Below are 27887 nucleotides of genomic sequence, written 5' to 3' on the forward strand. Positions count from 1 at the left end.
GAGAGGAAGGGAACAGTGGAACAAATGCAGAAAGAGTCTGCAAAATAAGATTCTTCCCAAAAGAGACAGACAAGACAGGGGTTGTAAGGGAGAAGAGACAGCTCCAACTATGGGCTTGGGGACTTATGAGAGAGATGCTCTCTGGAGGGAGTGACCGTAGAAGAGGAGAGTGCATAGAGCATCACTGCTGAGAATGAGAGAAAACAGTCTTGAGATGTTGAGGAAGCGAGGCTGAGGAGCGCAGAGAGAAGTATAGAGAGTAGTATTGGTGGTGCGACTGGGAAGAGACAGCTCTTACATTGGAAGGGTGCAGACTAAGAAAGTTACAGTGACCTGCACTATTGAGAGAGGAAACAAGAGTTACCTGAAGTAAGCCAACTGGAGTAGGCGATGGATGGGGGTCTGGTGAAGCAGGGAGCTCTGCAAGTGCAGCATCAGCCGCGCTTTGGAAAGGTAAGTGTAACACCATGTACTTCATATAAACTAATTCATCGGTGCTGCACTGTGTTTTACTTCTTTGTATTGAGGTACATGGAGGTCATCTGCGACTTAGGACCCCCCATAAATTAGCCAGAATGGAGATTCACTGCAAAGAGCCGTACCCATTTTGGTCCACCTGGCACAACAATGTAGCACATGGTCACCCATGTAAATAGTGTCAATGCCAACTAGTAGAACTTTTAGGCTGAGTTCACACGGGACAGAATTGCCGCGGAATGTCTGACGGCAATTCCGCCCGCGGCTCCTAATCCCGTGATTAGCCAGCCAAGTGGACGAGATTGTGCACAAATCTCGTCCACATGCTGTAGCCAAGTCCCACTGAAACTGACATGCTGTGTGGAAAACGAAGACGTGGCATGCCGCAGGCTGCGGGTTTTGAAGCTGCGCTTATCCTGCGGAAATCTCGTGTTTTTTTGGTGCGGCTGTCCCGTCAGAACCCAGCCTTAGGGCTTACTTACAGAAAGAAATTTGTACTGCGTATTACCCCTGCAAAATCCACAGTGAATGGAACCCATTTGCCTTCAATGGGTTTGGTCATATGTGCATTTTGCACACACATTTCGGTCGCGTAAAGAAATTGCAGCATGCCCTGTTTCACGGCCGTATAAGGGCAGAAAAGCACGTCCATGTGTTTTTGCCCTAAATCATTGCAATTAACATCTTCCAGGTTTATTGGCTGCCATGTACAGCAGCCTAAAGTCTGCTAATGGGCCTAAGGGCTCCTTCACACTGCCTAGCGCAATATCGGAAAGAAGGGAAGCCCCGCCACGGTTGTCACAGCAGAGGATCGTGGAGTTCTCCCATTGCTTTCAATGGGGCCAGCGCTGCTGCCGCTGATCCTACTGAGAACAATGGGAGAAAGAACATACTGCAATTTGTTTCTCACATGGAGGTCCCATGCAGAAAAACATTGCTAATGTGAATGAACCCATTCAAAAGAATGGGGTTCATACTTGTGCGTCTGGCAGCGCACAAATCTTGCGTGATTTTCACGCCAGCATGAAGGCAGCCTAAGGAGCATGGAAAGGATATGATGGTAAAGGCCAGGGCCCTGGTGGCAGAATGTATGATATATATATATATATATATGTGTGTGTGTGTATGGTTGTATGTTTGTATATAGTTATAAATACAGATGAAAGGATAGCAGGTGTATATTTTTTTATCTGTTCAATCACTGTTTATTGCATGTTTATTAGTATTACTGATTATGTATTTACTACTAAGCAATATTATGTATTATTTGGACAATCTTTTAGTTATTGTGGGTTTAATAATTCCACATCATAAGAACATCGTAATATCAGTGTTTTCTTAATATCGTTTTTTCCAATGCTTTTACAAGTACTGTGTTATACTTTTACCTTTTTATGCCTTCTCACTCCCTTCTTGTCCGTTTTTCCTACTTGTGTATTCTCCCCCCTCCTTTTTTTTTCATTTTCAAGTTTTTAATAATTCAATTTTTATGTGTAAAATAAGTACATCGTCCAGCTGTTTTTTGGGACTTTACTATTTATGACCTGTCCTCAGGAGAGGTCATCAATAGTGGATTGGCAGGGGTCCGCCACTTGGGATCCCCACTGATCAGATGATTCAAGTGACAACAGCACCCTGCCGATGACTGTGGCTGCTTCTTTCCATATCAGGCACAGTGCCGTATATTGTGTAGCATATATGCCTGGTATTTTTACTTGCATCAGGGAAATGAAGCATTATACAGTTCTCCAAGACTCCAATATTGATGGCCTATCCAAAGGATGGGTCATCAATGTCAGATCAATGGTGGTCTGTTGCTCAGGACCCTCACCGATCAAGTGTATGAAGAGTCCACTGCACTCAAGTGAGTAACAGCGCCTCTTAACTACGTATCAGGTACATCGTCGTACATTTTGTATTTCCGGTGCCTGGTATAGCAGCTTAATCCCATTCACTTGAATGAGACTGAACTACTTTCAGGCCATGTGACCGATGAACGTGACGTCATATGCTTGAGAAGAGGCCATGGCACTCACCCAAGCACTGTGGTCTCTTCAATCAGCTGATTGGCAGGGATCCCGAGTTGCAGACCCCTCTGATCAACTATTGATAACCAATCCTCAGGATAGGTCATCAGTTGTTTAGTCCTGGAAAACCCTTTGAGTGGAAAAAAAAATTCCCCAATGGTGTTAAATACTGTTGTCAATAGTGACTTTTGGATTTAAGGAGCTTGATCAAGGAAGGGGTTCCCTCTGTCAGGCCATTATCACCCCAACTCGTTCTATGGCAGCTGGTTTCTAGAGGCATGGCTTAATAGATTGCAAGTCAGTGTTGCAGAGGATAAGTAAGATCAATAAAGTTTAAAAAGCCACTCCAGTGAAATGTTTAAAATTAATTATATAACTAGTCGCCTGGTATATACAAGTCTGCTAGTGTTACTAGTCGCCTGGTATATACACGTCTGCTAGTGTTACTAGTCGCCTGGTATATACAAGTCTGCTAGTGTTACTAGTCGCCTGGTATATACACGTCTGCTAGTGTTACTAGTCGCCTGGTATATACACGTCTGCTAGTGTTACTAGTCGCCTGGTATATACACGTCTGCTAGTGTTACTAGTCGCCTGGTATATACACGTCTGCTAGTGTTACTAGTCGCCTGGTATATACACGTCTGCTAGTGTTACTAGTCGCCTGGTATATACACGCCTGCTAGTGTTACTAGTCGCCTGGTATATACAAGTCTGCTAGTGTTACTAGTCGCCTGGTATATTCAAGTCTGCTAGTGTTACTAGTCGCCTGGTATATACAAGTCTGCTAGTGTTACTAGTCGCCTGGTATATACAAGTCTGCTAGTGTTACTAGTCGCCTGGTATATATGCCTGGTATATCTGCTAGTGTTACTAGTCGCCTGGTATATACAAGTCTGCTAGTGTTACCTTGGTTAGTTATTCCTTTCTATCTGAATCTCCCAGCCTCTTTTTTCTCAGGTTGTCATGAGATTTCAATTCTGACCTGCTCAGATTTACTTAGGGTTATGTGTCAGTTTCTCAGCCTGTGTGATGCTATTACATGGACCGTACCACATAAACTGTCTAAAAGGGGACACCGACACTCCTATTACAGTTACTGATGATAATCACACAGTTCCTGTCACACAGTTATATTAAAGAAGATCACAGCTACACTGGTCTGTAGCTTACTTGAATGCAGAATGTAATATAAATGTTTTACCTGCAGCAACAATGGTACAGTCTCTGGCTGATCATATAATCCTGTCCTGAGATATCATGGGATTGATGTGAAAGTGTAAGCAACATCAAGATGGTGCCTGATAAGCATCAGACAGGGGGGTAACTGACTGAAATACACAGAGGACACCTCCAGAGTGTGACAGGCAATCAGGTTTTTGCCAGAGTGGCCCTTTAAAACAATTTGAGTCCTCTCCTCCTTAAAAAAATAACTCCCCTCTTTCATTTTACTTTTTCCAACTACTTTAGTTCACCATACAAAAACATATTTGTAACTGATCATAATAACCTGGAGAATAAAGTAAATGATATATAATAATAATAAATACTGATTACACCATTGATGCATGGCATAATAACAATAACCAATGTACAGTTTTTACCTTACAAAAATGTATAAATATTAGTTAAAGGGAATCTGTCAGCTGGAACTTGCTGTCCAGACTGCAGGCATGATGCTATAGAGCCGGAGGAGCTGAGCAGATTGATATATAGTTTTATGGGGAAAGATTCAGTATAACTTGTGTTTCATTCATTTATATCTCTGCTCATTCTGAGCTGAACAGTCCAATGGGCGGAGCTATCAGTGACTGACAGATTGGTATGACTGTACATACAGGGAAGGCTGTCAATCACTGCTAGGACCGCCCATTGGACTGCCCAGCTCAGAATGAGCATAAATATAAATTAATAAGATAAAAGTTAGACTGCTTGTTTCCCCATTAAACTATATATCAGTCTGCTGAGCTCCTCCTGCTCTATAACATCATGCCTGCATTTTGGTCAGCAAGTTCCAGCTCACAGATATATCAGTCTGCTGAGCTCCTGAGGATGTGTCGCCTGATGTAAGTTTTGCCTGACAATATCGGGCACAACTTTTAACCCTTTCCAATCCAATTTTGGATTCAGGGTTTCCTAAAAGGCTTTCTCTTTTTGCTGTTATACAACAGTGCCATCTGCTGACTACAGCCAGTGTGTGTGTGCCAGAGGGGCTCCGACAGCGGAGTGGCTGGCAATAGACGGCAAGAATACCCTGTCGGACGTCTTCTGACATTGGAGCTGTACAATCTTCAATCAGAATGTAGAAAGACATCAGACAGTGGATTGGAAAGGGTTTAAACGTCTGTAGCCCTAATAGAAACTTTTCCTTTAATACTAATCCTGGCCACTATAATGTTAGCGGAGCTGTCTGCTTCCTGCACACATCAGCTCCATGCATGAGCGCTGGTCTAACAAGCAGCTTATTAGCGAGGACCCCCACTAATCTACTATAGATGGTCTATACTGAGAACAACCCCTTTAAAAGTTCATGTCAACCTGTCTTCATTTGAAAGAAAAGCAAATACAAAATGTCATGTACATGTGACCCATGCAGTGAGCTTTGAATAGAAGCCTCACACACCACATATTCACTACTTCTTCATGCCGTTCTGCTAATTTCGGTTATTTATATCGTGATCACTGATGTTCCATTTTTCACTTCCTCTCTAAAACCGGCGGAGAAAACTCTAAAAATAAATGCATGTAGCATAAGTACATCGTCATGAGAATATGTCATTGAGAGTAGTGCCAGATATTGTTGGGCAGAGGGTGGGGATTATACATTTAGATTCTGCTAATACGATACGCTTGTATTAATCTGTGACTGGTGCCAGGGTGCCAACCATTAGTACACAGTCTATATGGGAGTTGTTGCTATTCTGCCAACTTCACATGTCCTCCGTTTCATACTAATAATAGAGGGAAACTGTCTGCTCCCTTTTTCCTTGCTTGCTAATATTGTGTAGAGGTAAAATCTTGCGAAGGAATGATCACCCCATATATGGAGAAGAGAAATGAAGACTCCCTCAAACCTCTTCAAGTACCCCACAGCAACGACATGCCTTTACCTGCTTGGTATGTGCGCCCCTGGGGACAGTGTTGGCATGTCTGATAATAGGCTTGCTAGATGAGCAAGAGGTAGGGGACAGATGGAAGAGAATATAACTCTAGCATTAGACTTATGTCTGTAACCAGGGAGACATAACGCACAAACCATGAATTTTTTTCATCTAGGCGATTTACAAAATTGATTCATTTTTGATGGAGCAATAAAAAAATAAACACAAATTTTGATATAGCCTTTAATTGATATCGGGGGTTTCTTGATTTGGTGTTTAACTCCACAACAGTTTAGGACGAACTCTGTCAATCCTGAAAAAAAAGAACACTACTATTTTGGATGAACGGAGCTCGTTCTACTTTAAACGGATGTAGCTCTAGTTTTTTAATGCTATCAAAATGCAGTTGGTGTAATTTTAAAGATAAGATTCTTGGCTTTAAAAGGACACTTTTAGAGGCGGAGCTACAGCCGTTTGAAGTGGGGTCGTGAATCCTGAATTTAAAGCTGTCACCTTTCAGTCAGTGGGGGGGGGGGGGGGGGGGCAATCCTGCAGCAGAGAGTATTTGTGATACTCCTGTCTCATCCCCTGTCCAATGTAGGGGGTGACATGAATGTTTGTTTATGTTATCACCCCTCTTCAATCCATTATAGAACCAGGTTGTCATATATGTTTTTTTTTTCCATAGAAAAAGTGCAAAATAATGAAGATTTGCAAATCTAATCACTCCTTTATACTGTTTAAAGGCCCTTTTACATGCAACGATTATTGCTTAAAATTGGTTCAAATGGCCAAAAGCGATTGATAATCATTACATGTAAATGCGGGGAGTCGTGCACTATTCATTCACTTTTCATTTAGCGCTGGTTTTTAGCCATCATAAAAATTGCCCTGCATACACAATGAGTACATTGTTTACTCTGCCAGGATAATCCTTCGCATAAACACACGCGCACCTGAGCAAACAAGTAGTTATTAGAGATGAGCAAGCACGCTCGGTAAAGGCATTTGTTCGGACGAATATGCAGTTACTCGAGAAGAGCGATGCTCGCTCGAGTATCTGCCTTTACCGAGCGTGCTTGCTCATCTCTAGTAGTTATCATTCTACAAAGTTTACTTTAGGTAATGAGGGAAATAGAGCGATTATCTGTAACCCTGCATATGCTGAAGTCATTGCTGACTGTAGCATCTAAACGTTTTTATAGAAAAAAAATTAAAAAAAACTTTTTTCTCCTTACACAATTTTTAAATAATGAAAAAATAAAATAAACCAAAAAAACCCTACACATTGGTATCATCACATCCATAACATCTTCTACTATAAAATATTACATCATCTATACAGCACAGTAATCCCACAAAAAACAAGCCCTCATACATCTCTGCCGACTGAAAAATAAAAATTCTCTGGTCCTAGAATGATGTGCCAGAGAAAAGCTATTTTACTAAAGTTTTTTATTTTCTGCAAAAGTAGTAAAATATAGTAAAATGTGGTGTTTTCTCTATATTGTGGTGTTGTCACAATTATAATGACCCAGAAGATAAAGGCAACATAATATTAATATGGCATGGGGAATCCCATAAAAATAATCCCACAAAACAATGCTGAAATAGTTTTTTTCATTGCTCCCACAGAAAAAAAAAATAAAAATAAAAGTTATTGAATACATTATATGTACCCAAAATTGGTTCCTATGAAAACTAGAACTGATCCCGCAAAACACAAAGTGTCATTCAGTCACATTGAGGAAAAAAGAAAAGCCCTGACTGCTGGAACACAAAAGGTATATGATTTACTGGCTAAAATTTGTTATGTCACTAAGGCCTCATGTCCACGGGGAAAATCAGGCCCGCCGCGGATTCTTCATGCAGAATCCCGCAGCGGGTCCCTCCTTTCCTGGGGACGAGACTAAAAAGAAGAATTTACTTATCTGTCTGGACACTGCAGACCTGCCCTCCGTCGCGGCCGTATCTTCTTTCTTCGGCCTGGCGGATATGCTCGGCACTCGGCAGCGAGCCGCGCGCATGCGCCGGGCACTCCATTTTTTTTGAACTCCTGCTCTCCCGCGCCCCCGTGCCCGGAGAGCAGAAATTCAGGCGCGGGTGTGCCGCGGATCCAGACTGCTTCCATAGGCTTCAATAGAAGCCTGCGGGAGCCGTCCCCGTGGGAGACCCGCACTAAAATGGAGCATGCCGCTGGTGTTTTCCCACAGATGCAATCCGCGCCTCAGGGGAAAATGACATCCACATGTATTTAACTACCTGCGGGTGTCCAATGTATCCCTATGGGGCGCAGATCCGCGTGCGGGAAAAACGCTGCGGATTTTAAATCTTATTTTTACCATGGACATGAGGCCTAAGGGGTTAAAAGCGCACTTAAGGCAACTGAATTCTGCGTAAAATATATTTACATAAAACGTAAAATGAAAATCTACAATAAAAGGGTGCATTCAGATGACTGTATATTGGCTGGGTATTCACGCCGGATGATATACGGCGTCCCTCTCTGCGGGGGAAGGAGGCTGGAAGAGTTGAGATCAGTGCTCTGAGCTCCCACCCCCTCTCTGCCTCCCTGCACTTTCTCTCCGCCCCTCTGCACTATTTGCAATGAGAGGCGGTAGGGCGGGGGCGGAGCTAAGTCCTAGGAATTAGCTTCGCCCCTGCCCCGCCTCCCCTCATTGCAAATAGTGCAGGGGGGTGGAGAGGGGGTGGAGAGGAGGCAGAGAGGGGGCGGGAGCTCAGTTCCTGCTCCCGACTCTCCCAGCCTCCTCCCCATGCAGAGAGGGACGCCGTATACCAGCCGTCATGAATACACGGCTGATATACGGTCGTCTGAGTAAGCCAAAAGAGTGACATTTTGGAAGGGTTTTTCCAATTTTAATGGGTTTGTGCAGATTACATATTTTGCGTGCATATTTCATTCATGGGAAAAAAAACACGCAAAATGTTCTATTTTTGTGCGTATTGCGCACGAAAATAGCACATATTAAACTTAATGCCCATTGAAATCAATGGCAGCATGCTTGTGTGCTTTCTTGTGCGTGCATATACACAGGCAACGCATGTGCAAGTAAATACAGTAAAATATGCACAGACGCGTGCAAAAACGCAACACCCATCAAGCAGATGAACACGTAAATACGTTTACGCCGGTGTGAAGCCAGCCTTAAATCAGAACTCCTGGCTGTTCCACTGTAAGGGCTCCTTCACATGGGCATATTCACGCACGTAAAATAAAAGTCACACTGCGCATGACTGCATCCGTGTGATACGCAGGCATGTGCAGTATACTCGCTGCCCACATGCGGTCTCTGCCGGCAGAACCGGTATTTACAAACACCGGTAAAAGGCTGCGGGAAGACCTGGACCATTTTACCAAACACCCGTGGACATGCGGTGTAAGGGCAGCTTCAGACAAGCGTAAGCACCAAAACACTCACGGTAGCGTGACGTTTTGCGCTGTGAAGGTTGCGCTGTTGCGCACATTTTAGAGGAATTTACTGTATTTTCTGCGCCACCGGGGACCGGCACAGATGTGTCACATCGGCGTGTGGCACATCCGAGCTGTGATTGAAAAGGCCGGTGTTATCAATTTCCCTGCAAAATTGCGCGTTTCGTTGCACAATTTTGCAGGGATCAGGTGTGCATAGACTCCTATGGAGCCTTAGGTGCACAAGTGCACGCAAAAAGGAGGGCATGGCGCGTGTGCAAAGAAGAGCGGTGAGAAGGAACCCATAGAAAACAATGGGTTCTATTCTCTGTGCAATGCAAAACAGTGCGCAAATGCGGTTGTCTGTTATTTCCTATGGCAGCAAAAAGAAACCTCATCGCACTCACATATTGACGCGATTTTCATGCAATTGAAACAACGTGATTTTCGCACGCATGAAAAATGCATGTGGAAAATGAATATTGCGTTCTTGCAAAACGCATCGCACTCGCAGCAGGAATCGAAGGATTGCAGTGCGATATTGTTCCGAGATCCTCAGACCCATATCGCACTCTCGCCCGTGTGAAGGCACACTGACAATACTTTTTTCCTCAGTGACTCCAATGGTATGAAATCACATTTTCATGTGGCGCATGCCATATGCAGATTAGTTCTGATCGGTGGGCGGTTCACCTGCTGGCCCGGTCTGGGCTCTCTGCATCAGTGCGGACCACTCTGCTTGCTAATGAATGATGTCTTCAGCTCCCTTAAGCTCAGTGTGTTACAGTCACTGTGAATGGGCTGTACTTCAGGAATCGGTGCATGTGCGTAATACCAGAGAGGCCAACTGCGCATGCGCCGATTCTGGAACTGTGACATAAGCGCAGTGATTGGTACACATGGCATCTCCAGTTCAAGGCATACAATAAGTCATTAGCCAAGGGGCGTAGCCTTTGTTAATGAAGGGTAGAGACATCCAGCACCAGGCCAACAAACGAAATGACCATTGGATTGTTCAGAACTAGAGTAGAATACAGCGCACACCAGGCAGAAACTTAGATTTTGGGGCATTGGGCATAGACTTGTATGGGAGAGCGCGGGCATGGGGCTCTCAAAAGAGTCCGATTATCCATCCACTGGGCAAGAATAACTAGCAGATTCATTTTAATGGGACCAAGCGCTCATCTGTCTCCGATGACTTTCCCTTTGTCTCATAGAGAAGGGACCCAAACTGATGACCCCTTCTTCATGTCTTCCATATGTACTAATAGGGTTTATAGGAAGGGCTTGTCGAGATGCATGCAGCTTCAAGATAAAACATATAATTATCACCAATGAGCAATGCAGCAGCTGTGGCTGTTATTTCTTGAGTTCTCCTGGAATAGCTTTAGAATCCTCAGAGTCTCATCAATGCACTGCCAATATGCTAAAGACAGAGGATTCTGTAGGCCATCGACTACATGGAAGTAGGTTGTATGTGAGGATTTTGACTTGCATACTTCAGAACAAGAGGGTTCAGCAATATTTATAACCCCCTGTACTTACATGTTGTGGGTCATAGTAGTAAACAAACCCTTTCCCCCTTACATATGCTACCATTGGCATATTGACCAACTGTGCGCTCGAAGTGATACTGGACAGGAGTGTGTTGAATGCAGCGATTCATATACAATAACATGCCAAAAGTCATAGGGGAGGAACTAATATTAGGTAGGACATCCTCTAGCCTGGTGAAGTGCGGCAACTTGACGTGGCAGCGATTCTACAAGTGGATGAAAGACATCTGAAGGGAAGTTGAGTGATGTGGTCTGATAGTGGCCTACAGCTCTATGGTATTTGTAGGTGCAGAATCTCAGGTGTGAATGGACCTCTCCACCACGTCCCATACATACTCAATTGGTGTCATACTGGGTGAACTTGCAGGCCACACTATTCATAAAAAGTCTCTGGCATGTTTTTTGAACCAGTCTGTCAAGAACGTGGGCTCAAAGGCACGGTCCATTATCCTGCTGGAATATCCCATCATTGTGGGGGTACAGGAAGTCTACAAAGGGCTGCAAATGGTTAACAAGCGGTTAAACATAGCAGACAACTTATCCAGGTGTGGGCGATCCCAAGCCTTCACCTTAAGTAATGCCATGTCATAAACCATGCTATCCCATGAGTTTTGGCATGTCATTTCACAGGAAGCCTTTTTTAGAAAAACTCCTTTGAAGGGGTTTTCCGAGTTATATTTTGTGCTTTTGCTCATCCTATGTTTAGAAACATTTAGGTTTGTAATAGACTTACATGTTCAAAAGTACCCCCGTTCTGCGATCTGGGCATGCATAACATCATTGGTGATGTCACTGTTTCTTCTAGCTCATAGTCTAGGAGTTGACAGTTCTAGGATTGTATATGGGGCATCACTAGTAATGTGCCATTTAGGGGATGTGCAGTTTTTCTGCGTGAAACACACATGCGCAGTGCCCTCTATAGCTCTAGCTGGCCAGGGAACAAAGTCTTTCAGTTCCTCGTACTTAGCATGCTGGATGAAAACAACGGACTGATTTGTGGACAGCTTAATTTCCATCTCACAACTTTCACTTACTGTAAATCCATTAATTAATAAAACCTTACATACAGCAGCCCAGATCTCTCCCCCCAGCTGAGCTGGGAGTCCAAGGAGCAAGCATTCAATTTCCCTTCAGCGCCCCCGCAGGAGTAATGAAGCATTGCTCGGTTACCAGTGAAATCAATGGGGTATTTATGTGTTGGGACCTCCAGTGCGATAGACACTCTTAGCAGCTGATCTCCACTTTAATAGATGAGGGTCCTAGAAGAGGCATCACTAGCGCTAAGTTTTCTAGTACAACATTTTATGGAAATGTTTTTTTTTGACAGTTGGACACAAGTTGTCATAGTAAACCTGTTCTTTTTGTTTGCCTTCCATCACAGAAGTGGAAGAAAGTATGGGCACTGTTGTATGAAGCTACTTCCACCGGCCTGGCACGCTTGGAGATGTACGAGGGCTGCCAGGCCCCTGAAACAGGGCGTAAGCAAGAGTGCTGGAAACTGCTACAGCTCAGTGAATGTGTGAGCATATCAGATCGCTGTGGAGAGACCTGCCCAAAAGACACTCGGGCGTTCAGCATTGAGACAAAACTGCGTGTTTACCTGATTGCTAGTGAGATCCACGAACAGCAAAACTGGGTGAGAGCGCTCTGCAGTTTAGCATTTCCGCAGGTGAGTTTCCAGCATGGCTGGTACGTATTGAAAAGAATAATATAAATACATAAAAAATTAATATACTACAACATGGTACTGACATTCCGTAAACACCATAATGGCACACACTGCCCAGATGGTTCCTACACTGCCCAAAAAATAATAGAACACCCAGGTAATGCTGCACGGTACAAGGGTTTTCAACGGGTCCGTAAATTGTATGGGCTGGTAATTCTGCATAATAAAAAAGTGTGTGTGCATTCAGATTATTTGCTATTTGGATTGGATACTCCTTATTTTCCAGGTCCCTCCAGCCCTTAGAACCCCAGCAGTGTCATGAATCTGAGTCGTTACCTGCTGTTGACCTGTAACCTCAATTCCTTGCACCCCTTTCCAACCCCACACCCGTCTTTTCCCTAAATAACGACAATTATATTCTTCTGATAATTTGGCCGCAGCAGCCATTTTATTACAAACATATTAGCATAAAATAATTATTTAACTAAACTAATTACCTTCCACCTAAGAGAGGAGGTCCACAGGAGGGACGTATTTCCTCAACAAAGATTTATGAAAAACATTATGTATCCTCCAAGACTCTGGTAACGCCAACTCAAAAGCCACCGGATTGATGACTCTGGTAACAGGGAAAGGTCCCACAAAACGTGGGGCTAATTTCATAGCTGGAACCTTTAACCTCAAATTCTTGGAGGAAAGATACACCAACTGACCAACTGAGAAGGCATCCGAGATGGTGCGTCTGTTAGCAGCACCCTTTAACATGCCTCTCCTGGCCTAAATTCCATCGGACCTCACCCCACACCTCCTCCAGCTTGGCAACGCTAGCATCAGCTGTAGGATTCTCAGAAACAAAGAATATCTGGGGTTATAATCCACATTACAGAAAAACGCTGAGGTACCGGGCGCAGAATTGCAGTGATTAATAATGGCAAATTCTGCCAACACCAAAAATTCTGCTCACTGCTGTTGCCGATCGCTGACATAGGGCCTGAGATACTGAATGAGTTCCTGGTTTATGCATTCCGTCTGCCCATTGGATTCTGGGTGAAAGGCCATGGAGAATGACAACTCCACTCCCATGTTCTTCCAGAACGCACGCCAAAAGCGGGTCACAAATTGTACCCCCCGATCTGATACAACATCATCTGGAATGCCATGCAACCGTACAACTTCCTTAATAAAAATGGATGCCAGTTCAGGTGCCAATGGTTACTTCTTCAATGGAACAAAACGGTCAACCACCACCCATATCATTGAATACCCTTGGGAAACGAGCAAATCGGTAATAAAATCCATAGATAAGTGCGACCATGGTCTAGATGGAACAGGCAGTGGCATTATAGGCCCCTCGGAATGACTCCTAACACTCTTCCCACGAGTGCAAGTGGTACAGGCTTCCACGAAACTCCTGACATCCCGGGCCATCCGCGGCCACCAGTACCAACGTTTTCATAATTCTAACGTACTACGGATACCCGGGTGCCCCGCTAAGACCAATGTATGGACCTCCTCCAACCTCCAGGTACTGGGTACAAAAAGCTTCCCTTCAGGAGGAGAAACCAGGGCATCCGCCTGAGCTGCCAAAATCTGATTAGATAGTCTGACATCAAGGCTGCCACTACTACCCCAGGCGACAGGATCCTCTCAGAATTGGAATCCTCCGTCTCCGGGGCTCCAAAACTACGGGATAAGGCATCAGCTCTAACATTCTTAGAACCAGGAATGTATGTAACTACAAAATTAAAGCGTGAAAAGAACAAAGCCCACCGGGCCTGTCGTGCGTTTAGATGTTTGGCAGACTTTAAATATATCAAATTTTTATGATCAGTAAATACTGTAACTTGATGCTTGGCCCCTTCCAGAAAATGTCTCCACTCCTCAAACGCCCACTTGATAGCCAATAATTCTCTATTGCCAATATCATAGTTTCTCTCTGCCGGACCGAACTTCCTGGAAAAGAAGGCACACAGTTGCAACTTGGCCAGGGAGGCGGAGCCCTGTGACAAAACTGCCCCCACACCATGTTCGGACGCATCTACCTCCACCACAAAAGGCAAGTTGAGATCAGGTTGTACCAGTACAGGGGCTGACGAGAATGCCTTCTTCAAACTTACAAAAGCCTCTATAGCCTCCGGTGACCAGTTAACCAAATCAGTGCTATTACTGTAGGGGCCACTGAGAGGAGGCACTATTACAATAGGGGCCACTGAGACGAGACACTATTACTATTGGTGCCACTGAGAGGAGGTACTATTACTATTGGAGCCACTGAGAGGAGGTACTATTACTATTGGCGCCACTGAGAGGAGGCACTATTACTATTGGAGCCACTGAGAGGAGGTACTATTACTATTGGAGCCACTGAGAGGAGGCACTATTACTACTGGGGTCATTGAGAGGAGGCATTATTACTACTGGGGACATTGGAATTTGCATCTGAATTTGTTTTCATTGGTATTATTTTCTATTGAGCCCAAAACGGATCAATTTATGTTAAATAGCTAATAATACCAAAGAATATAAATATGGAAGAAGCAAATTGAAATCCTGATGACCTAATGATGCAATTTAATCTGTATTACTTCCATATAACGATCCATATTACGGATGTGTACAAATACTCTTGTGTGGAAGAGGCCTTACACTGCATTGACACACGTTGCTGCCACTACAACTCCATAGAATTTTGCCGTGACTTTCAGACTACCGCTTCCCTCCCATAGCAATATAGAGGGTAACGGATTCCGTGCCAAAGTCAATCACATGCAGTACTGACAAGGCATTCTGTTTATGTCCAGGAACGGCGGACTTTGGAGAGGACAGGCAGCCAGCCGCTGATGTCAAGTCTGCAGCTACAAGAGAACTCACTATACAGCACCAGCAAGGAGGCCTCGGCAGGTGAGGAAAGCTAGCGGGCGACGTGATTACAATATCTGATGAGATGGAAGCGGGTCACCGAGGCGGTACAAGGTGCAAGTTTTTGCATCTATAGGAAAGTAATGAGTTTGAGAAGACTTTGATGTGGTAGTGAAGAAGCTTAATGCCGGAGATGAGAAAGTGACATTCAGCAGGTGTGGAGGAGAACGCTGTGCTGAGAACTGGTAGAAGCAGGGGGTAGAGACAAAGCATCTGTAGATGATAGCACAGCAGGGGGCAGCAGAGGATGAGATAATTACTGGGCAGGAGAAGCTCAACTACATTATAGATTCCCCACGTCTCACGGAGTGGTGACCAGATTTAAAGAGGGCCTCTACCCATGTTTAATACAGCAACAGTGCCCTTTAAATTGGCGGCTTGAGTAATCTTAGCAGCGGTATAACTACAAGGGCTACAGTTGTTGCAGTTGCACCTCGATCCAGATGCGTAACCCCTTCCCTCCTGAGTCAGTTTTCTTTTTTTGCTTTTTCCTCTCCACTTTCAAAAAGTCATGACGTCTTTATTTTTGACGTAACCATCTGAGGGCTTGTTTTCCGCAGGATGGGACGAGTTGTATTTTTGAACGGTCCCATTTAATGTACCATATAATATACTGAAAAACTTAAAAATAAAATTCTAAGTGGGGTGAAATGAAAAAAACTACACACTATTTCTACGTTTTTGACGGGATCTTCTTTATTCGGTGTGCATGCTGCAGCAAAAGTTACATCATAATTTTATTCTATCGGCCACTACGCCTACGACAATACTAAATTTACACGTTTTTTGTTGGAAAATTTTTAAAGAATACCTATTTTTTTTACTGCTTTCTTTCGCCTTCTGCTTTCTGACCACCATAACTTTTTTTATTTTTCCGTCGATGCAGCTGTGTGCTGGCTTGATTTTCACAGGACGACCGGTGGTTTCTATTGGTACTATTTTAGGTTACATACAACTTTTTGATCACTTTTTTGAGACTGGGTGACCAAAAAAGTGCAATTCTGGCATACTTTTTTTCTGATGGTGATCATTGTGCTGGATAAATAATATGTTATTTTAACAATTTGGACTTTTACACACACGCAGCACCAAATATGTTTATTATTTTTTTTTTGTTGTTGAAAATGGGAAAAGATTTAACTTAAAAAAAAAATTATATAAATTTTTATTTACATAGTGCCAACATATTCTGCAGCACTTTACAAATTGCTTTACCAACTTACAAGTCTTGTAAAACTTTTAAAAAAACTTTATCTAACTTAGTCCTCCTAAGAAACTTGAACTATCAATCATCTGATCACTTACAGTGGCTTCACACGAGCGTTTGCGTGTGCCGTACATATGTGCGCACAAAAGTGCGCACCCACGTACGTGCACAGACACACGTGAATGCAGGTCCATTGCCTTTAATGGGGCTGCGGCTGCTGCCGATGGCCTAATTGCAAGCAATGGGCTGCCAGCTACCCCTGCGGTGATTTTTAGGGAAGGGCTTTAAATATAAGCCCTTCCCTGAAAATCATCCCTGTTTGTGTAAAAAAATAAAAATAAAATACATCAATCTATCTATCTATCTATCTATCTATCTATCTATCTATCTATCTATCTATCTATCTATCTATCTATCTATATATATACTCACCTCTCCGCTTTGAATTCTATGTTGCTTTCAATGGGACCTCAGAAGTGCCGGTCCCATTGAAAGCAATTGGAGAACACTTCGATCCGCTGTGACAGCTGTGGTAGCAGATTCTTTACTCCACACGGACATGAAGAAATCCTTTGCCACAGCTGTGACAGCGGTGGCAGGGGATTCTTTACTCCCCACGGAGAGTCCTCTAGGCACTGATCACTGTGACAGTGCTGTCACAGTGTTCAGTGACAAGGGGTCTCCCCGCTAGGGAATATTGACTAACACCAGGGACCTATGGAGCATGCGTGTGCTATGCTTTGCAGGTACGTGCGTTTGCACGCCTGTAAAACACGGACATGTGAGCACACCATAGGGAACCAATGCTTCTAATAGGAGCGTGTTTTTGTGTGCACAACTGTACGCACATAAACACGCTCGTGTGAATCCACCCTTATACAAAAATACATAACAGCCTTTGGGGCCTTAACCCCTTAACGACCAGCCCATAGTGTTTTTACGTCCTCCCGAAGTGGGCTTTATTCTCTGAGGACGTAAAAACATGCTTCCTGCAGAGAATAATGCCCCTCGGGCTGTGGACGTGACAGCTCCATGCTGTTGGTGTCCGCAGGTAGCTGACAGCATGGAGCTGTCATCCCGGGCTGTTCGGAGCCCCCCCGGCATTGCGATCGGCGCTATGCAATGGATAGCGCCGATCGCAAAAAAGTTAATAAAAGTGCAATAAAAGTTAAAGATTCAGCTGCTCTGATGGATCGGATCCATCGGAGCAGCTGAAATTACTCACCGATGTCCGCCGCACGACTCCCAGCTGTCCCGATGCTCCGGGCGCCGTAGCCGTCCTTCTGCGCATGCGCGCCAGGCGGCATTACATCAGCCGCATGCGCAGAAGGCCCGGCGGCGTGGGAGACTTAAAATCTCCTGGCTCCCGGCTCCTGTAGGTAGCCGGGAGGCAGGAGATGTCAGCGGGGACTGCGGTGAGCGGTCCCCGGTACCGCGATCGCCGTTATACAACGGATAACGATGATCGCGGAAAAGTGAAAAAAAGTGTAAAAAAAGAAACGTTTCACCTCCCCTCATGGATCGGATCTATGAGGGGAGGTGAAAATACTCACCTCAGGTCCGCCGATGTCCTCCGGCCGGTGTCGGGACCCCCCACTGGCTTCTGCGATGTGCTGATGCGGCGCGCATGCGCAGAAGCCGGCGAGCCTGGCAAATTCAAAATCTCCCTGCACCCGGCTGTCACAGATAGCCGAGTGCAGGGAGATATGACTGGGGACCGCTGTATGCAGTTTCCAGTCATATGATCACCGTTATCCATCAGATAACGGTGATCATATAAAGTTAAAAGGTAAAAAAAAAAAAAAAAAGTTAAAAGTAAAAAAAAGTTAAAAAAGTTAAAGTTTCATCTCCCCTTATGGATCATATCCGTAAGGGGGGATGAAATTACGTACCCAAGGTCCCGGATTTGTTCCCTGGTGGGATGTTGATCCGCGGATCTTACCCCAGCTTCGGCGCATGCGCCCGTCAGCATGATGGCGGACGCATGCGCAAAAGTGAAAGATTGCCCAAGAAATATAAAATCTCCCTGCTGCTGGCTACAAAAGGTAGCCAAGAGCCTGGAGATGTCACGGGGAGCCGCGGTGAGCGGTTACTGGTCACGTGATCGCTATTATACAATGCATAATGGCGATCACATAAAAGTTCTTTAAAAAGTGGCAGTTTCATTTCCCCTCACCGATGCGATCGGTTGGGGGAGATGAAACATCTTCTCGGAGGCTTCCGCATTTGAATCCAGATGCGATTATCCTCCATGGACCCTTCCGGCTGCTGCACATGCGCCCGCTGGCAAAATGCCGGACACATTCGCAGGAGCCGGGAAGCCCAGGAAATTTTAAATCTCCTTGCTCCCAGCGACTAACGATCGCTGAGTGCTTGGAGCAGTGACCGGTGGCCTCGCTGAGCGGTCCCCGGTCACGTGATAAAGTAGCGATCTAACATTAGGCCGTTCACACATGACCGGAGAGGAATTACAGGTTCTGCATGCGCTTGATCAGCGGTAATCCACGGATCAATCGCATGCATTGGATTACACAATTCCCCCCAATTAGCGGGTCGGAATTACGTAATCCACTCGCAGAAACAGAACACGGCATGCTATATTTTACCACGAATATCTGCGACCTAGAGCCCATTGTGCTCTATGACCACAGATATACTCGCACCCCATATGCAAACACATTGTGTACGGGCTGCGGGTACCCGAGTCATCTCTAAGCGACGGCGCGGGAAATGCAAACAAAAAACCGCCTGTGTGAGTAGGCAGTTATGCGCAGTACATTACGCAACCGTACGCAGGGTCACAGCCGGGCTCACAGCTGGGATCTGCTGCGGGCCTCGGCAAGCGGATTCCGCCTACGGCTACGTGAGCCCGGCGTTATTCAGACCGCTACCTGTAATCTGTAATTTACAAGAAGCCCCGGGAACGTTCGTCTTCCTGCAGTTCCAGGAGCAGCTTGTTGAGCGCCTTCTCTGTGAGACCGCTGCACCGCAGCAAGATTACAAAGCCTCACAGCGCCACTTTTTACACCCCATTCCTGCCGCTGAGGTTACGAAATACCCCCCAAAATACATGAGAGGAGGGGGTGGGATACCCGGTTTTCTTGCCCCATGTGCCCAACCCAACCAGCCTCCGTAATTACCCCTGTCTTCGGACATAAAACGCAGTTTATATTATTACCTTTATCTAATATTTAGGGAATGTCAAAAAATGGGGATGGCGGGGGTGGGGGTTGGGGGGGGGGGATTATTTTTAGGAAGTCAAATTTTTTTCCGTATAAGTGGGCAATGGGGCCTGGAATTTATTCAGTTCTGCCCTGAAATCCAGCGGGCATTCCCTCCAGCGGGCCACAATGGGTATGTTTCTGAACAGGGGACAAGCAGGGGTATCCATTTTGGGGTGAATGTCTTCATTCCTATGGACACTGTACAAAAAAAACAGTTTTTAAATTGACAAAATTGCCAAACAAATGAAAATCGTAATTTTTTCCTTTTGCTTTGCTTAGATTCATTCAAATACTTTGGGGTCAAAATATGCAGTACACCCCTAGATGAATTTGTTAAGGGGTCTAGTTTTTAAAATGGGGTCATTTGTGGGGGTTCTCTATCGTTTTGGACGCTCAATGGCTCTACATGTGGGCAATGGGGACTGGAAGTTATTCCGTTGTACCCTGAAATCCAACGGGTGCTCCTTCCATTATAGGCCTAGCTATGCTTCCTTTAAGTAGATTAGGGCCACAATGGGTATGTTTCTGAACACGGGACAAATGGGGGTATCCATTTTGGGGCGAAAGTCTTCATTCCTATGTACACTTTCCAAAAAAAACAGTTTTTAAATTGACACAATTGCCAAAAAAATGAAAATCGTAATTTTTTCCTTCTGCTTGGCTTAGATTCATTCAAAAACTGTGAAGTCAAAAAAGTCATCATACCCCTAGATAAATTCGTTAGGGGGTCTACTTTTCAAAATGGGGTCACTTGTCGGGGTTCTCCATAGTTTTGGTCACTCAATGGCTCTACAAGTGGGCAATGGGGACTAAATCTCCTTCAAGCAAAATTTCTGTTCCGAAAGCCACCGGTTGCTCCTTTCATTTTGGGCCCCATTGTGCATCCAAACGTAAGATTAGGGCCGCAATGGGTATGTTTCTGAGCACAGGACAAACAGGGGTATCCATTTTGGGGTGCAAATCCTAATTTTCATGTGTACTATAGAAAAAAGTCCTGTCTTTAAAATGACATATTTGCAAAAATATGAAATTTTTGTTTTTCTCTTCTAAATTGCATTGACTCCTGAAAAAAAACTGTGAGGTTAAAATACTCATGACACCCCTCAGTGAATACGTTAAATGGTGTAGTTTTTAAAATGGGGTCACTTGTGGGGGTATCTATCATTTTGACTCCTATGAGCCTTTCCAATCTTGGATTGGTGTAGGAAAACAAAGTGTTCCTCAAAATGCTGAAAAGTAATGTTACATTTGTACGTCTCCTAAATGGTTAAAAAAAACACGAAAGTTTTTCCAATGTGCGCCCAAAATAAAGTAAACGGATGGAAATATAAATCTTAGCAATAATTTCTATATTATGTTTGCACATATTTGAGATATTGCAGTTGGAAATGTGAAAAAATGACGATTTTTTCAAAATTTTCCCAATTTTGGCGCTTTTAATAAATAAACACAAATTCTATCGGTCTATTTTTTCCACCTAAATGAAGTACAACATGTGGCGATAAAACAATGTCAGAATCGCTTGGATATGCAAAACCTTTCTGGTGTTTTTCCATGCTAAAGTGACACGTGTCAGATTTGCAAAATTTGGCCTGGTCATTAAGGCGTAAACAGGCTTGGTCACTAAGGGGTTAATAAGGCCTTAAACTGCCGTGACACCACCCACAATTTCATTGTGGAAGAGTCATTAAAGAAAATTTATTTAACTTAGTCCTCATGCGAAACCTAAACTAGCGATCATCTGATCACTTATGCAATGTACTACAATATGTCAGCAGTATTGCAGTATATTGTATTTCTGCAGGCATTCTATAAAGATTTGCCACAAGCATGGCTTAATGGGCAGAAATATATGGCAGCCTTTGACGTCTTCATAAGGCCTCACACTACCATGACACCTGAATGGCACCCTACAATCTCATTGTGGAGGAGGCTTTTGGGAGGCAGAGGGAGCTCCCTCCTTCAGTCAGGCCATTTAATGTGGCTGTAGAATTGACAGTGGCATCTAAATGGTTTACAGCAGTGATCAGAATTATCTCCGATCGTGGCTGCTGTGGGTGGGTATCAACTGTCAAAGACAGCCGACATCCACTGCATTTGGAGCAGGCTTGGCTGTGGGCCCACTCCATGCCCCCCACCCCTACTGGATTGTGTACATTCATGCTTTTTCGCGTAACGGAGTTTTACCACTAAATAATTTATTTCCTATGCACAGGATAGGGGAGAAATGCCTGATTGCTGGGGGTCCAACCTACTGGCAAGTCTAAGAACGACATCTGAATGCCTCATGTGAATGAAGCAGCTGTGCACATGTTCGACCACTGCTCCATTCACTTCTATGGGATGGAGGGAGATTGCTGAGCGTTTCGATCTCCGCTTTTCCCATAGAAGTGAATGGGGCAACAGTTGAACATGCGCACAGCTGCTTCATTCACATGGGGCATTTGGGTGTGCCAGTTTCAGGATTGCTAGGGTCAACCCCTGAGATCTCCACTGATCCTGAAACCATTGCATCTTATCCTGTGCATAAATACCTTTTGTACTAGAATCACTTTAATGGGCCCAATAATCCCTGTCCTAGATATAGACAGACCACTACTACAATTGGCACTTGATAGTTGGGTGGCCTGATACAGTTTTGCTTTGGGGGCCAGGAGCTTCTAGCTATGCCTCTGAATGTGAGATAGACCATAAATTAGGGATACTCTGTTTAATAGCCATAGGCCAGAGTGCAGCCTGCAGCTATTATATCCCATGTAATCACAGCGGCCACACAGACTGGCAGTATGCGGAAGAGAAGGGGAAGGAACACGGCCGCAGTCATGCTGTGTCCTTCCCTATGTCAGCATGCATTATTAATCAGGTTCTTCTAAAATAAGTTCAGGTGGAGAATAACCTGGAAATTGAAAAATTGTCACACTGGAAAGTTGCTTATTTTCGTATTATTCATTCAGCCGCACATCAATTATTTTTCCATCACAGAATAGACATATAACTAAAACTTAACCCTTTCCAATCCACTGTCTGACGTCTGAAGACATTATGATTTAAGGCTGTACAGCTCCGATGTTGGAAGATGTCCGTCGGGGTTCTCTTACTGTATATTGCCAGCCTCTCTGCTGTCGGAGCCTATCCAACGTGTCACCTCATGCAGTACTGGCTTTAGCCAGCAGATAGCGCCGTTGTATAATGACAGAAAAAGAGTAAGCCCCCTAGGAAAATCAGGATACAAATTGGATTGGAAAGGGTTAATACTTTATTAATTTGTGTTAAAAGTAGTGGGCTACAACAGCTCTGTGCGGATTATCAAAGTCACAGATGTCCCCAGCTAGAGAGCAGTTGCTAATCTAACTGGCGCTCTTTAGCTCACTATGTGAGTCCTCAATTACCAATCAGATACGCATCCATGAGCAAACTAGATTATTGTCACAGATGTATGTTAGATTCAATTAGATATATATTCAATTCGGATAGATGTTTATTCAGTTCTGTTCGGTTCAACGCGTTTCCCTACCAATATGGTAGGAACCGTTACTACTTTATACTATCCCTCCCTCAAATCAGGGTGTGTTAATCAGAGATCTTGCTCAGTAAGCAGCCTTATATAGGTAATTGCAGACAACCCATATATGCCTGTATAGACAATTGGGAAAGTGAGCCATTCCTAGAGATGCCACAGACCACGCAGTGAGTAAAGGTCAATGCTCACTATATGGATGATCACCATACAAGTTCAGATACATATAGGTCTGCTGTAACTCCAGTCACCATCTCTTGCCACCCCCAATCATCTGCAGAGTATTGATTTGCAGCAGACGATATTGTTTTAGAACTGGCATTAGTGTTCAAGTTAGTCCTTCTAGGATCTCTTCTTAGACCTAATATCTTGCCTGCCTAGTAATTGCTCATAGAAAGAATAAATAAATGGTAAATGAAAAATGGCCCATAGCCCAGATGGTAGGCTGGAGGCATCCAAATATTTTTCCGACACATTGTTTGCTACTGCTGGCTTGTGCCGATTGAGTCCTTGGGATAGAATCTTACCAGGTCATCTTCCCTAAAGAATATGTATAGTCTCTTGATGTCCCAGTTTCTGTTACCTCCCACAACCCAAAAACATTCAGACAAATTAGACAGTACTAGCCATTGATGGCAGGGAATGATGTCAGTGAAGGCATTGTGTGTAGGATCGTGAATTACGATGGGGTTTATTAAAGGGGTATTCTGGGAAATTGAAGTCAACAGGAGCTGCGCTATGGTCAGCACTTTCTGATTCCTGCACTGACCACAGTGACAGCGGCCCCGGAAATTAGCTGTTCATTGGGGATCTATGCTGCAGGTTTCCCCCTATCATTTACTGATGACCTGTTGATCATCAATAGAAAAGATTATAAAAAGTTCCGCAATACCCCTTTATAAGCTATGGACCTCTATGACATGGAAAAAGTGATTCTTAGCGGTTACCTGAGAATCACTTTTGCAGTCCTCATGCTGACAAATGGTAAAATGCTCATTTTTGTTGTACAATAATTGTGGTATGTAAATGTAAACCTAACAGACACCAATAGACTTGTTATATTGTCAGTTGGCACTTGTTACGGGCAAAAATATACCCCTGTATAAGGACAAAACACTGAAAAAAAGTAGTGGTAGAGGAGAAAGAGCCAACAGAGCCAGGAGCAGTGCTGTGCTGGAAATTTGTCAGATTCAGCAGGACAGCCAGCTATGTGAAGGAGTTACACAGACTCTACAGCAGCATAGTAGCAGGAAATTTTCTAATAAAGACTGTTTAGAAAGTTGTTTAATTTTACATTTAGGAAGCAAATGAACATAGAAAAACAAACCTCAGTGCAACGGTGTCCATAGCCTTTAAATGGGGTTTGTCATTAAAAAAGAAAATATGTACTCACCTATTCCTCCCCCGTCAGTCTCCTTACCACATCTTCTCCTGGTTGAGCTTCTACAGTCCCCCGGGTCACCCGACTGTGCACCGGCCAGCTTGTTATAAAGGCTGCATTCCTCACATTCCTTCCACCCTTGTCAGTGAAGGTCACGTCCCTGTGATGTAGCGTTCACTGCCTAGGAAGGAATTCTAATCTATTGCCGAGACAGCTCACATGAGCAATCTCTGAAGCAGATAGGCAGTCCTACTTCTGGCCTGTGAGCTGTGACCTAACGTACATTGCCGGGCAGGCGGGGAAGAATAAGTCAGCTGGAGGTGAAGTGACCCCCTGGACTGCAGGAGAATGGGGAAGATGGTGGAGGTGAAGATCTGGTTAGTAGACTGACCAGGGAGGAATAGGAAAGTATAAAATTTTTCTTTTTTAATGACAGAACCCCTTTAAATATACTAATAAATACACAAAACTGTTTCAAATTCTATGTAAAAAGAACCAACCTTGCAAATACGTAATGTAAAATGCAAATGCTTCCAGACCATGCATCCACATGGTAGGGCATATTTTCTTATGAAGGACTAATGTCTCTCCACGCTAATACCCATATCCAAACAAAACCTACAGAAAATGGATTGTCTATCCCGGTTACAAGTCTTGAAGACTATCCTGCCCCCGCCTCCCAATATATTACACAATTGAGAAAATAGCAATCGTGAATCGTGAAATACTCTCAGTAGAGGTGTCTGACTGTCGGGAACTCTGTTGATCATGAGATCAAAGAACCCTTTGCATTATCCAAAGACACAGAAACTCTCATAACAAGCTGTCCCTATTAACCTTCCAATAGGTGGTGCTGTTGAGGCATCTTCCCACCCCTTATTTGCATAGCTTTCTCCCAGGGAGCATTGCATTATGGATACTCTCATTGCGCTCTCTCCTGTAGAAACATTACACCACTTCCGAAATTGCTGCTATAATGTTATGTGACTTTTTCTTCTCTCTAGGTGGTCAGTTTGCAGTGCGGGTGAGGCAGACAGAGGCTTCGTCCCGCTGTAGTCTTTCCGGCATGTACACTCTTGTAGCTGAAGGCAAATGTCTTTCTCTGAGAGATCGTCAAATGGGGAATGTGGTCTTCAGCTGGCCGTATCCATACCTGAGGAGGTTTGGAAGAGACAAGGTGAGAAGATCTCTTCTGTGCTTTTCTTGAAAGGGATATTAAAATATTTTCTGTGATCAGTTCAAAGCGGGAAAGCTAAACTGTAGTGTCTTCCAAGAAGAACAGTTAAATGTCACCGCCATGGCATCTATTATACAAGAACATCACTTAGGCCGCCTGCAGACGGGCGGAAATTCCGCGGCGGGACTTCCCGCGGCAGGATTTCCCGCGGAGTTTCCACCCTTGGAAGCTGCCATAGGATTGCGTTAGCAAACGCAATCCTAGGCAGACGGCCTCGGTTTGTCCGCGCGAAATCTCGCGCAGCAAACAAACCGCCGGCTCCGCTCTGCGCACGCGCCGCCACCTGAAAGAGCCAGAGCTGCGGGGCGCGGGTGAGTATGCGGTCTGCAGGCGGCCTTAAAGGGGTTGTTTCATGAATGCAACCCCTTGCAATACTGAAGCTGGCCCAGTGATTAGCTACTATATATCCAGCTTTTAGAAGCCCCAGAAAGCCACTGGTGATGTATGGCCACATCAGACGATGAAGCCACAAATAAAGAGGGTCTCTCCATTTGATGGACCCAGTCTATAAACATAATGCATAAACACCTATTCATTCGAGGTGCTACAGAAGAAATGTTTAGTTGGCCAAAGCTCCTCATTGCAAGCAGCTCATTGTATACATCTATTTCTTGCTGAAGAGAAAAATTACTGTATACATACATTGAATGGACAATTTATTAGAGACCCCCATCTAGTAGCTCATTGGACCTCCTTTGGCTTTCGGAACCACAGCAATTCGTTGTTGCATAGTCTGACCCGACTAGTCTATGTCAATGACCAGGCCTTGTTGGAAGTCACTCAGATAGCTGCATTTCCCATTCAAATGTGGATTCACACTGAAACTGAGCCATGGAAAGCTTGTAACTTGATTTCATGCTGCACCCCATTGTCACATGTCTACTTTCCATCATGAAAGGGCTGGGGTCTCTAATAATGCAGCCATTTGTTGTATAGTGAGAACAGCTAGTAGTTTTATAATTGTATTAAACCTGTACCTACCCCTGTTCCAGACTTGTCTTCATAGTTTTCATTCCTCTCCACCAACAGACCATGTTCTCCTTTGAGGCCGGCCGGCGTTGTGCTTCAGGGGAGGGCAACTTTGAGTTTGAGACTGCCCACGGAAGTCACATTTTCCACGCCATTGAATCTGCTATCAAAGCAAGTCACAATGATTCTCCAACCGGCCAGGAACAATATCATGAGGAAGTCGCCAATGTACCTCATCAGCCAGTTCGTTCTAGTTCTCTACCAGCGGTCCCTTCACTATCAACCTTGCCTTTGAAGAACAACATGCCCACTAACCAACCCATTCCCGAGAGTGAATATGCCGTGCCGTTTGATAAAGTGGCAAGGAACCTTTTGGCGACAGGCTTTGGAGGTCTTCTTGGACCTAATGTTCCACCACAGTCAAAGTCAAGAAAGTTTTGCAAACCCGAACATATTTATGACGAGCCAGAACTTACCCCAGTGTATGATGAGCCAGAGGGAATCAGGGTGGACGCTTGGAGAAGTCAAGCTACTGATGCCCATGAGATTGGATATGAATATCCATATTTACCAGGATGGGATGATTACGCAGTGCCCAGAGGAGGGGCAAAGACCTGTCAAAAGGGGGTGCAAGAACAGGAGGATGAGTGGGGAACACAGGGTACCAATGAAAGGGAATATGATAATATTACATTAAGGGGAACAAAGGAAAGTTGAAGAACTTAATTACTCATTGCAAGTGCACATTTATGGAGTGACCTTTAAATACAGCATCGTGGACTATCTGAAAGGGGTTATTCAGACTTTTACTATTGATGACTTGTCCTCTCAATAAGTTATCAATAGTTGAAGGCTGGGGATCTGCCGCTTAAGATCTTCACCAATCAGCTGATTCCTGGCACCACTGGCAGCAGATTACATTGTCCATACTGTGGGCACAGCTCACATTGAATTCAATGGTAGCTCTGCCTGTAGTACCAAAATGGGCTGCTGTATTGTTGACAGCGCTCTATGATTCCAGGGTTGTCTGCACTGACAGCAGGCGTGGCAATCGGAAGACCCCCAATGATCAAGTATTAATAATAGAGATGAGCGAGCGTACTCGGCCACGCCCCTTTTTCGCCCGAGTACCACGATTTTCGAGTACTTCTGTACTCGGGCAAAAATATTTGG

The 27887-nt window shown here is 44.4% G+C and overlaps 1 protein-coding gene across 2 annotated transcripts; it reads left to right on the forward strand.

The window, feature by feature from the left end:
- On the forward strand, positions 1–27768 carry DOK2 (docking protein 2). Of its 2 annotated transcripts, none has more exons than XM_066593485.1 (5): positions 1–453; positions 11973–12260; positions 15062–15161; positions 25513–25685; positions 26775–27768. In XM_066593485.1, the coding sequence occupies exons 1-5, from the start codon at positions 391–393 to the stop codon at positions 27429–27431; spliced, it is 1281 nt and encodes a 426-aa protein (XP_066449582.1). In that variant the 5' UTR covers positions 1–390; the 3' UTR covers positions 27432–27768. The 2 variants fall into 2 exon arrangements, with proteins under 2 accessions (XP_066449582.1, XP_066449583.1); XM_066593486.1 differs by having other exon boundaries at positions 11973–12227.
- Positions 27769–27887: the final 119 nt, after the last annotated feature.

This window comes from Eleutherodactylus coqui, chromosome 2 (genome assembly GCF_035609145.1).
Source record: "Eleutherodactylus coqui strain aEleCoq1 chromosome 2, aEleCoq1.hap1, whole genome shotgun sequence".
In the NCBI taxonomy this organism is placed as follows: Eukaryota; Metazoa; Chordata; class Amphibia; order Anura; family Eleutherodactylidae; genus Eleutherodactylus; species Eleutherodactylus coqui.

Coding starts and splice junctions, on each gene's coding strand:
- DOK2 (XM_066593485.1), top strand. CDS start 391: ATGGATGGGGGTCTGGTGAAGCAGGGAGCTCTGCAAGTGCAGCATCAG. Junction 454..11,972: donor ATCAGCCGCGCTTTGGAAAG/GTAAGTGTAACA, acceptor CTTCCATCACAG/AAGTGGAAGAAAGTATGGGC. Junction 12,261..15,061: donor GCAGTTTAGCATTTCCGCAG/GTGAGTTTCCAG, acceptor GTTTATGTCCAG/GAACGGCGGACTTTGGAGAG.